Below are 14,593 nucleotides of genomic sequence, written 5' to 3'. Positions count from 1 at the left end.
GATGTGCAGCAGTTAAGGAAACTTTTATTTTATAAGTATCTTTGGGCAAAATTTGTTTCTCCATGTACATCACTGTATAATATTTCATTTGTAATTCGTTTATCATATAGAGTTTGTCACAGGAACATATTATTTTAACATTACTGCATGTAAATAAATGTGCTGTATGTGTATATATTTTTAGAGTTGACTTCTTAAGAGTTGCTCTTGATGTTATTGATTTAGTAATGTATTTTTGCAATCATAATTTTATCATTAATGCCATTGGTATTCTTTCTTTGTCATTTTGGTTCATTATTCCTAAACTGGAGTCAAGTTACCTACCGTACCCAGGATCATTGGTGATAGTTCACCTGTGGAAGAATTCTTATCGGTGTACTTTATATTAATCATCTTCAGCTTTGCCAGATTCAAGTATTATTTTAAGAGAGAGTCTGGGTTCTTAGCATAGCGCTTTATTTCTTAATATTTTCCTCAAACTTATTTTTGTATTTCCTTGCAGAAGAACAAAGTTTGTCTTTAGACGTGGAAGGGGAACGTCTTACACATGTCACACAAAATCGTCCAAAAGGTCCATCCAAGAGAAGACCACCTTCTGGCTTATTTAAAGAAAATGTAAGTAGTGTTTTTTGTAAATGGTAATTTTTAAGTGACACTTTTCTGGCATTAAGCTTGCAACTGAATACTCTGTAACATATTAAGTCCCACTACATGTCTTAAGTTACCATTTTCAGCTGTGTATATGACCAGCAATGTATTAAAATTAATGTAAACAATTTCAGTTTCTTTTTGTCAAGCCCTGTTGCCAGGAAAGTTTTTTTTCTACCAAATGTTGCGCATAAATAAGGCATTAGCAGCTTGCATGAAAAGCATGTGTTTAGATTTATGGTGTGTGATACTGCAAGTATTGTTGAAAGTTAATTTAGTAACTGCATAAGTATTTTTATTGATAGTACAGTAGTGGCAAGTAGACCAGCTGTTTTATCACAATGAATAAATTACAAATATAACTTGAATCCAGTTTGTACACTTAATCATGTAATTTGTATTTTATAGAGGAAATGTGTTCGATGAATATCACCACCTACATCTGATTTCTAAATGTCTGGTAAAATATGAATGCTTATAGATTATCTTCTTATGAATTATTTGTAACCTAAAATAATGCTCTTCATTGTGGGAAATATTTAATGTTATCAGCAAATGGTGATTTTATATTTACCATTGGAAAGAAGATTTTTTGCCTTCATGTAATCATAATTTTTACATTACAAATGTGAATATGCATGCAAAATATTTGTATAATTGGCATGTCACAAGCATGGGAAATATTTGGAACTTAAACCCTGTGATAAAAGCAAATGCAGTTTACCAGAGCTAGTGAAGATTGTGGAATGGATTTCATCTGTCTTTTGCATATTGACTTCATATATAAAATAAATGTTACCAGAAGGAGTGTCCAATAGAACCAGCTGGTGTAGCGGTAGGGTTGTATTTCTTCTCTTATATCATTATTTCTATGTTACCTACGCTGATATTTGCTGTCGATTTTGTATCATTTCTAATTACCGAAATGAATTAAGTGAAGCCAAGGGTCAAGAAACAAGGATTTTAACTGGGAATCAGGGGTGACTTAAATAATCAGAATCGTAGTTAGAGGGAAACATAAATACATACTAGTGGAAATATGATAGAAATTAAATGCTGCTGAACTGTAATATGGTAATAGATTAAAATAGTAGAATTACACATTATATTTGCCACAAATTACATTTATTCATATAATTCTGCATGGTAGAGTAATATTAGGGAGAATTATTATAATAGAACATATGAGATAGTGATGTGTGAAAGTTGATAGACCATTGGAACGTTACTGTTCTTGTTTATACCTAGAAATGCAGTACGCTGTTGAATTTGCATGTGCAGTGTAAATCTGTAGTTATTTGTTTTGTATTTGAAGTACTCTGAATGTGTGCAAGAAAGGATGTAAGATATAGTACAAAAGAGTAGGCCGCCTGAATTAAGAATGGATATGGACAGTGAATGAATTTTTAGTGCTGTGTGGCAGTATATAGTTGAATAGGGAGAGTTATGTTAACAGTGCACTGAATTTATACCAACAACAAATACAAACCTTTGTGCTGTGTAAGCGTAAATTTCTAGATTGTAAAATGAAAGGCCATTTAGAATACCAAGAGCATATTTTAATGGTGAATAATCCCAAAGGGGTTCGATTCAGCAGACCTTATCCTCACTTTTGTTCTATAACATTATGACTATAGTAAAACATGAATCCAATGTGAACAAGATAGCTTAGGTTTCATTAACTGCATTTTATTCTACCTTGGATTTTGTAGTTAATAGTTTTTCATTGTAATAGTCCATACTCTGTTTTTGTAATAATAAATAAATGTTTAATTGGTATATATCATGGCTTTTGTACATGTTGTGGAATCTCTCTTTTTCGTGCAGTGAATCTGCAATAGAATATTTTTTGTGTATTTGTTCACTGGTGGAGCAAGTAAGCTAGAAGTTTTGTTACTACTTTTTATATTTTATTACCTCCTGTGTACTTTGATCTCTGTCAAAGGGTTTTTCATTTTGGATTTGCTCATGTCTATTTAACATCAAAATAGCAAATGGATTTTTCTGAATCTCTTAGTAGTTTTGTTACATAATTTGAGCTAAAATGTTGTATTGGAATTGTTTTTATACCAATTCAGATGAGTTTAAGAAATTGTCTTCACCATATAGGAAGTGACATTGATTTCAAGTGTAAAACATCCAATCTGCTTTAAAGACTATATGTATTTAGCTTTGTATGAGCTGATGCTATTATCACCTATTTGATGACAAAGTTAACTGTCCAGAGATATCATCAACGCAAATGCAACTCACACTGACCTGCAAAAATACGTATACATAACTCGCACTAGATGTACAGTGTTTGCCTGTGCGTCAAAGCAAGTGAAGGCAATTCATATTGACGTTCAGGTCAGCCAGCTGTAAAGTAATTGGTATTTTTCTCCTAATTTCAAGTAATTTATCAAAGCAGCTTTTCTCCCGCAATTTCATTTAAGTAGCTTTTTGGTCATCTGGAGGAAAGTTTCTGTTCCCTGGCTGTAGTCTCATTAAAATCTCACCTACCTAAACTGGAACTGAGCCCTTCATCACCAAGAAATCTCTTTGGGTCATTCCTCCCTTGCTGATGGTGTTGTTTAGTGATGCTGTAATGGGGAGGTTGTAAGCCCCTCTTTATATGTACCTCTTTGTTGGATTTGAAAGTTGTTTTTATAGTTTAAACCTTTTAACTAAGGAAGGTTTACGAAACCAAAGATAACTTCAGTAGCTATTTGAAACATTAAGGAATTAGTAGACATGAAGCATTGAAAGATGCCAGTTCATGAATGGATGATTGAATATATCTGTGCTGTTCAGGTTGTGGAATGTATTGCAAGAGACCTGGGTCGTGTAGGTTAAAATGCTCCCATCTCGCCATAAGGAATAATTGAATACCAGAACAGTCCTCAGTAATACTGTCACCTTTTATCTATTGGCTGAGAGAGATTATTCAGAGGTTCTATCAGTCAAAATGAGTGATATTCACACTTGGGTTGTTATTATCTGCTGTACAAAATACTTAATCGTTTGCCCTCTAAGTCTGGAGAGATAACATAGGCTAGTCTTTTGTGATACGAACTGGAAGAGATCTGTACTTAACTCACAAGTTATGGTAACATTCTCATGGCTTACCTGCAGTTTGTTACTCCAAAGCAATATGTACTTGTCTAAGAAAATTGATAAATTCATGGTCAAATTTATATAAATATGTAGTCTCTTTACGGGTTGCAGCTTATGATGCGTATTGTGTAGCAAACTGTATGTGATATTTCGTTCTTGGCTGGGTTTTTTAAATTCCGGGCTGCTTTGTTTTCTTTTATATTTTATATGTTCCCCGTTGTCTTTTCATAACCAACTCCAGTTTCTCTCATTTTTGTAACTTTACCTTCCCCTGATCTTCACTTTCATTTAGGAATTAATCCTTCAGACTGTATACGTGTGAATGTCTAAAAATATGACATGATGGCCATAGATACTTTATAGTAATAATGGTAATGAGAAAATGTGAAGTGAAATATGTATGTAACTTTACATCGAGACCTGAGAGTGGTTGTCAGGCTCTGCCTTTACGATAAACTTTTACTGGCAGATGGCCAGCACCATTACAGTTATTAAATGTAATATGCGTTTTCACATACAATCTAGGATTTTATGCATACATAAAACAGTGGTTTGCATGCCTCAGTTTTCTTCATATATATTTAAAATATTATGTACAAAATCATCATTTAGTGACAACAGCTACCATTAAATGGAAAAATACCCCCTTAACAATCTCTGTAGTACTGACCTGTTGCTTGTTAGTGCACTGGTGCCCTAAGTACTGTAGTATTTTTGCACAGCCACTCTGAATCATTTATGCTTTGGTAGCCTTCACCAAACTGCTATATCCTGTCAGTGGTAGTATGTAATTTGTATATAAGATATAAAGCAGGACTATTTAGAAACATTTTGAACTATTTTCTTTACTTTTTCCCTCATGCACATAGTTATTGTTTTCATTTCTATCACCCACCAGACTATGATAGGATCAACAGTCTCTGTACATTACATTTATAGATTTCCACTGGGATACATTTATGCTTACTCTACTCATCTTAGTTTTTTCTTTCCAATCAAGATTGAAGCGACATGTGAATGAATGTCATAAAAATTCTTTAAATTTGTATATTTTGTATTGATTCTGTAGTAGCACCCACCTCTGTACCAGCTGGTGTGGGGTCCTTGTTTTATTCTGAACATTTGTACATCACGGTTTCTCTCTGTGGCACAGATGAAAAACCAAAACAGCGCCGATTCTGACACCCTGCCCCCTACACCTGAGGATGACCTAGACGATGTTGTAAGTCCTTTATCAAGCTTATTTGCTTATAATTCTTGATTATCATGTATTTTAATTTTAGTGGCTGGAACTCTGAACAAGATTACAAAAGTTTAATTAAATCTTTTTCCAAAAAAGTAACTTTAGTAAATTTAAGTTTGAAAACTATAATACATATTATGGGTTGAAGCTTGTATTCAGATTTCTATTTTGCCACATTAAATTCAAGCATGTGCATCTTAATTTTGTTACTGCAAATGCTAACACTCTGTTCTGCACGATATTTATTTATTTATAACCGAAAATTGATTTTAGATCTTACTGAAGTGGTGAAGATTACAGGGATATATTGTTACACAGGTAAGGAATGAATATTTATTATTATAGTCTCATACAGTACAGTATTTTTACTATTTTTATGTATGACACATTGAAAAAGTACTCACTGTTTCACATAATTTTTTTTTTTTTTTGCTTGGAATTAACCCACTAGATTTGAATTCCTTAAGAACTGGGAAGTATTTATTTTCATCTTGCTTATGTTTATGTACTTTTCTTAGTTTGTCTTGGTTTAAATTCTTTTGGAATCCCCTGTGGTATATAAGTTTGGGGCCCATCGTTTTATTTAGTAAACATTTGCAGTTTTAATTTTATTTATATATTATCTCATGGTTATCTAATGCTGTATTCCATTTTGTTAGTACAAAACTTTCTAACCATTAATTTTACTAACAGGCTTCTTTTTCTTGGATTGTCTTTCTCTTAACTCAGGTTTTATTGTAAAAAAACAAGTATGTATAAGACCCTGTTCAGCTTCCTCAAATACATTTGTTAATCATTTTTTTACTTACTGATATAGTATTTTCCAGTGTCATAATTTGCATCAAATGATACTATTTGCAATATCAAGAGTGCAGAAGTTTTATATTTTACTTTTTTAACTTTGTTAGCAAATATCTGCTAGTTCAAATGATCCGGTGCAGAGTTTTTTTTTTTGTAAATGATATATCCTTATTTAAGTGATAAAAGTCATTTTTTTAGTTCTATGCAATTATAGAAACCACATTTAGAAAGCATTTTTTTTCATTTTCATAATTACGTATGATATGGGACACCTTTTGAATTAAAAGACAATTGAAACTTTTTCTTTCTGGTTTTAGATATAACAGGGGAACATTTGCTTCCTTAACCCTTAAACGCCTATTGGACGTATTTTATGTCGAGATAAATTGTCTTTTGGGTGCCGACCAGACGTAATTTATGTCGACATAGAAAAGTTTTTTTAAAAATTCGCGGAAAAATACTTATAGGCCTACCAGCCGAAAACTTTTGAATCATGCACCTTGGGGGATGCTGGGAGTTCACGGGTTACGCAGGCGCGCAAGCGCGAATTTCTTTCTTATCGCACTAAAAAGTATCAGTGATTCATCTCGGAAATTATTTCGTCACTTTGACATAATTTTTGCACCATTTTAAATTAGTCGTTACATGGAGTATTATATATGAAAAAGTGCACATTTTCATGTAGAATACAAAAAAAATACTCATGATTGTAGCTTTTATCAGTTTGGAAATATTTTCAAATAAATAACGATAAGTGCCAAAATTTTAACCTTTGGTCAACTTTGACTACCGAAATGGTCAAAAAACGCAATTGTAAGCTGAAACTCTTATATTTTAGTAATATTCAATAATTTACCTTCATTTTGCAACAAGTTGGAAGTCTCTAGCACAATATTTCGATTTATGGTGAATTTATGAAAAAAACTTTTTCCTTACATCCGCGCGGTAACTCTTCCGAAAAAATCATAAGTGTGATTGTCGTAATGTTTGCACCATTTTAAGTTAGCCGTTACATAAAGTTTTATATATGGAAATGTGCGCAATTTCATGCACAATACAACTAAAAACAACCCATGGTTGTAGCTTTTATCAGTTTTGAAATATTTTCATATAAATAACGATAAGTTCCAAAATTTCAACCTTCAGTGAACTTTGACTCTACCGAAATGGTCGAAAAACGCAATTGTAAGCTAAAACTCCTATATTCTAGTAATATTCAATCATTTACCTTCATTTGCAACAAATTGGAAGTCTCTAGCACAATATTTCGATTTATGGTGAATTTATGAAAAAATAAAAAAAACATTTTCTTTACGTCCGCGCGGTAACTCTTCCGAAAAAATCATACATGCAATTGTCGTAATGTTTGCACCATTTTAAATTAGCCGTTACATAAAGTTTTATATATGAAAATGTGCGCAATTTCATGTAAAATACAACTTAAAATAATTGAAGGTTGTAGCTGTTCTCATTTTCGAAATATTTGCATATAAATCACGATAAATAGAAAAAAACCACGTTCGGTCAACTTTGACTCTACTGAAATGGTCGAAAAACGCAATTGTAAGCTAAAACTCTTACAGTCTAGTAATATTCAGTCATTTATCTTCATCATGAAACAAATTCGAAGTCTCTAGCACAATATTTAGATTTATGGTGAATTTAAAAAAAAAAAACTTTCCTTCCCTTCGTCGCATTCTCGGAATATTTGCTCCGATTCATATGCGTTTCATAGAGTTTTATATATGAAAATGTGTGCAATTTCATGTAAAATACAACAAAAAATAATTGAAGGTTGTAGCTTTTCTCATTTTTGAAATATTTGCATATAAAAAAAAATATATAAAAAAAATTAGACATTTGGTCAACTTTAACTCGTCTGAAATGGTCAAAAACTGCAATTGTAAGCTAAAACTCTTACAGTATAGTAATATTCAGTCATTTATCTTCATTTTGAAACTAATTGGAAGTCTCTAGAACAATATTTAGATTTATTGTAAACTTTTGAAAAAAACATTTTTTTACATCCTCGAGTTACGAATTCATGATCATTTTGTGATAATATTTTCTCTGTGTTGCTTTGATCGTTTTACAATGTGTTATATACCAAAATAATCACAATTTAGTGTACAATACAACAACAAAAAATTAACTCTTTAGCTTTAACCGTTTTGCTCACAGCGCGATTTGAATACTATTATATGTGAAATTTTGTTTTTGCGCTATCATATATTGCATTATTTATATATGGTAATTAATTTTTTTATTTCTGATTGTTGCATACTAAATTTCAGGCAATGACAAAAAAAGGAGCCAAAAATGAACTCTTAATCTTGAAAACTAAGCAGGCTGTGATTTTTTTAAAAAAATATTTTTTCCACTTCAGCGCTCACTCCGAGACCCCCTAGGCATACGGGAGACGATTTTTATTATACCCCTTAGGCGTTTAAGGGTTAATTGAATTTTATTTCTAAATCTGAATATGTAAACGAGATACCTTGAATGAAGAGTGTAGTTGTTCTTGTTGTGTTGATGAGAGTTCAGCAGGTAATTATATATAGCATGTGTTATATAATGGCAGATTACTCTGATTATGATATTTAGAATATATATTTTAAATGTTGATTTAGAAGATTTCTGATGGTGCCTTCATTTTAACATTTGCTGTGTCATGTATTGTGAAGAACTATTAAAACTTAGTAAAATGAAAATATTGAGAATTTACAAGTATGTAGGTAGTATCTGGTTATATTGAATACCTAGTAATATTACTGGTCCATCTGTCATTCATATAGAGGGTTTGATGCTGATTAATAGATTTAAATTTAATTTTTATTTGTGAAAATATCAGCCCAAAGTTGCATAATATTTCACACACCTTGACATGGTCAGTCAAGTACCGAAGTAATTAAGAGAAATTCTTAAATAGCCAAGTATGGAGGGACTAATGAAATGAATAAAAAAAAGTTATAGTAGCATGCTGGTGACCTACAGAAAATATTTTAGTGCTGTCAACAATTTGTCCAACTGGAAATTGTAAAATATCAGAACTTTAAGGATAATTGTATAACTTATGATTTTTTATCTGGAACATTGGCAATTAACAATAATTCCTTGAACTTTGTAAGTTGACGTTGTTGGACATGAGCCTTTTCTAATTTTCTTGTTCCTGGGAAAGTACACAATACATACTTCCATTGGTAAATTATGAAAAAATGTAAAGCGTGTAGAGTGCCTAAAAAATGTGTTTTGATAATGTGAGGGATGCTTGTAGACAATGTTCAAATGGTTTTCATTACTCTCTTGTTTCAGGAAAGAATGAAATTCTATATCATTTGTATTCAAAATATACGTACTGTGATCTTGAAAGCAGCTCTCTCACTATTTAATTGGTAGTATATCTTTCCTACCTAAATAGATAGACCTAGGTAGGACTGTTAGACATAAAGGGTAATGCTTACAGATCATTCAAGTCAAATTTATGTACATGGTAAAAAAATCGGTGGCATGTAAGTTTTTTATTTCTCTTTAGATTGATGGGTTTACTTATGGTTGACCAAGTAAGTGAAATGTTTCTACTTGCTATGTATAGTATACTATATAATATTTTTAATAAGTGAAAGGGAATAATAAAATGCTGACAAAATGTTTTAAGGTGTAATTTTGTCAAATTTACGTGTAATTGTCAGCTGCTTATATTGTCATTAATGACTAACCTTCAAGAAAATTTATTGACAAATCCAGATACGTATTATTTTAAAAAGAAGTAGTAAATGTTAGAATTAGAATAAAATTTTCAAGAGGGTCGTACTATGAATATTACATTTATAACTTCAAATGAAAGTGAACTGTGATGTAAATTTAACTCGTTTTGTAGTTCTGAGTGAACATTTTATTTGTCACAGTAAGAAAAACTAATGTACATAATGCGTTATTAAAAACCCATTTTTATTATGATGGAGTATTCTGGGCTTTTTATGTAAGCAGTGTTTTTACATACGTTGTGTGAGGCATGTGGACGGGAGGGGAATGGCAGGACATGGTTTCATATTACACCAGATATCAGATGTCAGACTAGTACATATATGGTCGTCGTTGTACCTTATTAGTAGTGTCTCTCGAGAGTGAGGTGAAATTGTCATCATTACTTCTTATTCTGTATATATGTTTAATATCAAATGTTTTGTTCATGAAACTTACCTGTCAGATATATATATAGCTGTATTTTCTGAAGTCCGACAGAATTTTAAAAACTTCTGACACACGCAGTGGTCGGCCAGGTGGTTAGTACCCATTCCCGCCGCTGGGAGGCGGGTATCAGGAACCATTCCCATTTTCTATTCATAATTTTTCTGTCGCCGGTGCTGAAAACACCTGTTTTCAGTACCTCCGTCTTAGGATTTTGGAAACTTCATTGCCGCTAAGTATCCTAATTGTCTTTTGATTTATTTACTTGGATTTGTGGCTAGGCATACGCTATCTTAAATTGATTTGAATTTGATTCATTTTTGCTTAAAATATCTGAATCTAGTTAGGCTAGTTTCAGACGGGGTTGTCTGCAAAGATAGGGTGTGGCTACCGAAAGCTTCGGTAGATCCGCACTTGGTATGTACGAGGGGTATGGGTCTTCCTTCTTTGTTGAGATTTGTCATGTAAGGAGTGTGAGACTTTGTCTATTCCGTAAGGAAGACTTATGATTCGTATGTACGCAATTAATCAGTAAACATGTCTAATTCCGTAAGGAAGACGTATGATTCATATGTACGCAATTAATCAGTAACAAAAGTCAGGGTAGTGAACCTGCTAACCTTCCTGTAGACTTTATTTTGCCTAACCCTGTAGTATGGCCTACGGGCTATGAATATGTCTACGAGAGGTGCTCGCTCTTCTTCATTGCTGTGAAGTGCTACTTCTGTAATTGTTACTCCTAACCCTGCAGTATTGCCTTCGGGCCCTAAGCAGTGTCTGTAGAGGAATTGCCCTTTCTCTTATACTCTTTCGATTCGTAACTTAGAATCGAAAGTGCTTGCTTTAGAGAATAAAAGTGAAGTGCAGAAGTGCAGTGATACCCCTTGTGTAGTGGAGGGTGCGTCAGATCGGCCTCGTTTCGCCTCTAGGCCGGGACCTCTGCTTGACTCCCAGGACCCGGGGAGGGAGCATGTCGAAAGCCTAAGGAGGGTTACAAGGAACCCCCACCGATCTGGCGTGCCTTCGGCAGTTTCTGATGAAAATCCCCAGACTGCCAAAGTGCTGTGCGCGTGCACGAATCCTGAAAGTTTGCTTCTTGTCCTCCGAAGCGTCCTCTCCGTGCAGGGGTTGGAGCTTTCGGAAGGACTCGCGCCCTCTAAATAGAAGCTTTATAGAAGAGGACGCTTCACGTCCTCTCTCTCTCTCGTTATGCGTTTCAGTGAGAAGTAAGAAGGCGAACGTCGCCTGAACTCGTGTCCGTCTTTCCACCGAGAAATACGTAAAAGAAGTCATAGTAGCAGGAAGCTTTTGAGAGCGGACGCCTGGGACGCTCGGATGGACTCCAGGCGCACGCGGGTGCACGCCAAGCGCGCTCTGCGCACGCCAGTGGACGCCGAGCGCGCTCCAGTGGACGCCGAGCGCGCGCCAGTGGACGCCGAGCGTGCACCAGCGCACGCCAGGTGTGTCGCCTGGCTGAACGTTTCTGTTGAACTCTTCAAGCTCTTGTTTCAGATTTGGGCCTAAAGAATTTTTACCTCTACCTTCGGTGATACCTTCTACCTCACCTGCAAAGAATGTGAAGTAGGCAGTGCTTCGGAGGAAGCTTAAAGTGAACAGACAACTTCTTCTCTTCGAAACCCAGCAAGACATCGGGTTTCGTGAATTCAAGAGGTCTCTGTCAATTAATATTGCTTTTCGCATAGGTGGATGGAGTTAAGGAAGATCTCGTTTGCTCTACCGCAACCTTTGCCATTCTGCCAATAAATTTAAGTTGCCACTACCGCAGTCAAGACTTTGCGATAAGGCAGTTACGGGTTATGTAAGGCTCGATGTCCTGCACGTCAGGACTCTCGGCAACGTTCAGTAGGATTCTTGCAAAGGCACTCATCAAAAGGACGCTCTTCAGGAAAGCGCAAGACAGGACTTCCTTTGCCATACTGCCAATAAAGCTTTAGCAGGCATTAGTTGTGATACGGGAGAGGAAGCTGGTTGGAGAGTTTCTTCCTCTTCCCAGGATAATTTTCCAAGCTTTTTAGCCCATCTGAAAGGGTTTTTCAGATGATAGATTTTGTTAGTTTCTAGTCGGGACTACGCTGCCGAATTGAACATCGTCGTCCTACTTGCCGTAAGCCCAATCTCTTAACAGGATTCTTGCCCCTTCCTCGTTTGAGACGGGAATCGGAAAAATTAAATGCTCGACTCCCTGGATTACGTTTTGTCAATTGAGTGACTTTCCCCCATTGACAATATACTTTCGTTTTGTCAAGTAAGTGGGTATCCCCTCTTTGACAAAATATCTCTTTGTCCCGTAAATGGGTTAGTTCTCATGACAAACATCTCATTAACTTGATATTGCGTAAGCGAATAAGCTCTTATTGACAAGATTCGGAAGAGCTCTCATTCGTCATTCGCAGACTCGTACAAGAAATAGACTTGTAGACTACGTCAATGAACGCTTATGTCCAATAACATAAGAAGCTTGAGCTGACTGCTTCGACTGCTTCGATTCTCTTAAGTTTTGTTCATGAAACTTGCCTGTCAGATAGTATGTAGCTGTATTTCCGAATTCAGCTATATATATGTCTGCCAGGTAAGTAGGAACAAACTTTATTGTGATATAATTTCATTTTTTGCCTTGCGTTATTTTACTTCTGGTTGGTTCAAGTCCTATACGCTTGCTGTAGTTACCTCTTCGGATGGCAACCGAGAGGTCTATTGTCTATTTTAAGGACATTTAATCGTTACTCCCTACAGCCTAACAGGAGTTTCCGATTTATCTTTTACCGTTGTATGGTAGTGTTCTGACGACACAAACGCATCTATATATTTAGCGTTTTCTGTTTCGCTTAAATATACCAGCTTGAGAGTCTTTCTGCTCAAAAATAACGGACCTATTTCTTCGTAGAATAGGGTAGCTGGCAACCCAGACATAAAGTTAAGAGACGACGTTCGTAAGCTGCTTGCTGCTGCTGTCACGCTGTCTGTCCTCCAGTCCAACTGTCCAACCGAGCCAGTATTCAGTAACAGATCGTGCGCTGTCATGCGCGGTAGGTTACGTCTCTCTCTCCTGCGGGATTGACTGACTAACCGTATCTCTGTGCTGACGGTTACGTCTCTCCTGCGGGATTGACTGACTAACTGTATCTCTGTCCTACAATCACGGACTTTAGCCTAAGATTGAGGGGATTTCTTACGTGAATGAATAAACGTTGCATTCGTTTTGCCTTACTATGTTCAACAGAGTTATCTCTTAATCCTTTCGGTGCTCGTTACCGCACGGTATGGAACTACGAGTCTACCGCAACATTGCACTTTTATTTGCTCTCCTGCTTAGGCAAAGCGCAGCCTTATTTAGGGAAGTAAGCATACTCGGGGAGGGAATGGATGAGCTTGCTGGGGACCATTTCCTTCCTGAAGAAGTTTGTTTCCCCGAATAGACTGCAATTCAGACCACAGTTTTTTCCTACCGGGAAACTGAAATATTATTCAAGATCTAGCAATGATTCTGAACATCTCTCAGTGCGTCTATCACCTGAGGTGATAGAAAGAAGGTGCCGGACATCTGGATAGGGTTTCAGATGTCCTGGATCTTAATCTGAAAGAAGTAAAAGCGATTCGGTAGTCCCTCCAGTCCTCGAAACGAGTTTTTGGGAACCAGTGGTCCAGATCAACTCTGATATTCCACAGCTCTCATATATCTTAAGAAGTATCTTCTCTCGGTCCTTGTTCGAGTTTACGAGAAAGAGCCTATTATAACAACAGGCGTAAAATGTAACGATCCTCTACAGGTTCGTTACAGGATTGCAAAAGTCCGTACGAATCGTCTCGATCGACGGCAGCAACTATTCACTTCCGAGTGGAATCTTTCTTTAGAAGTAAGTTGAGAGTTGTGTAGACATTAGGGACGCCCTTTCATTCTTCTCTTCGATATGTTGAGGACGAAGAGGCGGCTTCTTCTCTGCTCCCTTATTCTCGATCCGGGATCGGTACCATTAAACGCCATCCTATGATATTGAACGGGGATGGATGTTTAGTCTCTTTTTCCCCTTTTTCAATCGCTTAGGAATGTAATAAGAGGATTTATGACGTCACAGGGAGCGACAATGACGCTGATCGCCCCATGTTGGCCTTCAGAATCCTGGATTCACAGAGGTCACATACTTCCTAGTTCACTTTCCAAGGACCTTTTCCGAGAGAGTCGGTCTACTCTAACTCGAAAGGTACCTATAACCTCTCCGCTCTGAGTCTGACTACGTTCAGACTATCGAGAGGTTGACAGGAATAAGATTACCGTCTTCCTTTTCCGTCTGAAGAATGGGATAAGCTGGCAGTCACAACTATTAAAGAATATGCAAATATGTTGTTGACGGCCTTTGGGCTCAGAGATTTGCGTCTGTCAAACAACAAAGCCCTTCACGATCTTTGAGTTCTGTGGAATCTCGAAACTGCGCTCACCATCTACTTTTGTCTCACCTGTTTTCTCGGAGTCAGACACTCGTGCGAGATCAGGCGACATATAGTAGCCCTGAGTTTCTTGTTGACGAAGTCAGTTGCGTTTATACACCCCCGATGATCGTGTAACATGAGACCAGGTTGGACTGTCAGGCATTCTTCCTT

General features: G+C 36.0%; 1 protein-coding gene across 25 annotated transcripts in view; it reads left to right on the top strand.

Moving 5' to 3' along the window:
- Positions 1-14,593, top strand: part of LOC135197036 (CD2-associated protein-like) — a 434,027-nt gene that overhangs the window by 410,282 nt on the left and 9,152 nt on the right. For 24 of the 25 annotated variants that reach the window (XM_064223952.1, XM_064223951.1, XM_064223950.1 and 21 more), the window contains 2 exons: positions 503-615; positions 4,898-4,966. In XM_064223952.1, the coding sequence (XP_064080022.1) occupies positions 503-615; positions 4,898-4,966 (182 nt within the window). The remainder of the gene's footprint in view (positions 1-502; positions 616-4,897; positions 4,967-14,593) is intronic. The other variant, XM_064223954.1, reaches the window with a different exon arrangement.

The sequence above is a fragment of the Macrobrachium nipponense genome, chromosome 18, assembly GCF_015104395.2.
Source record: "Macrobrachium nipponense isolate FS-2020 chromosome 18, ASM1510439v2, whole genome shotgun sequence".
Classification (NCBI taxonomy): Eukaryota; Metazoa; Arthropoda; class Malacostraca; order Decapoda; family Palaemonidae; genus Macrobrachium; species Macrobrachium nipponense.
Note: the sequence above shows the minus strand (reverse complement) of the source record. Positions and strands in the feature narration are given on the sequence as shown.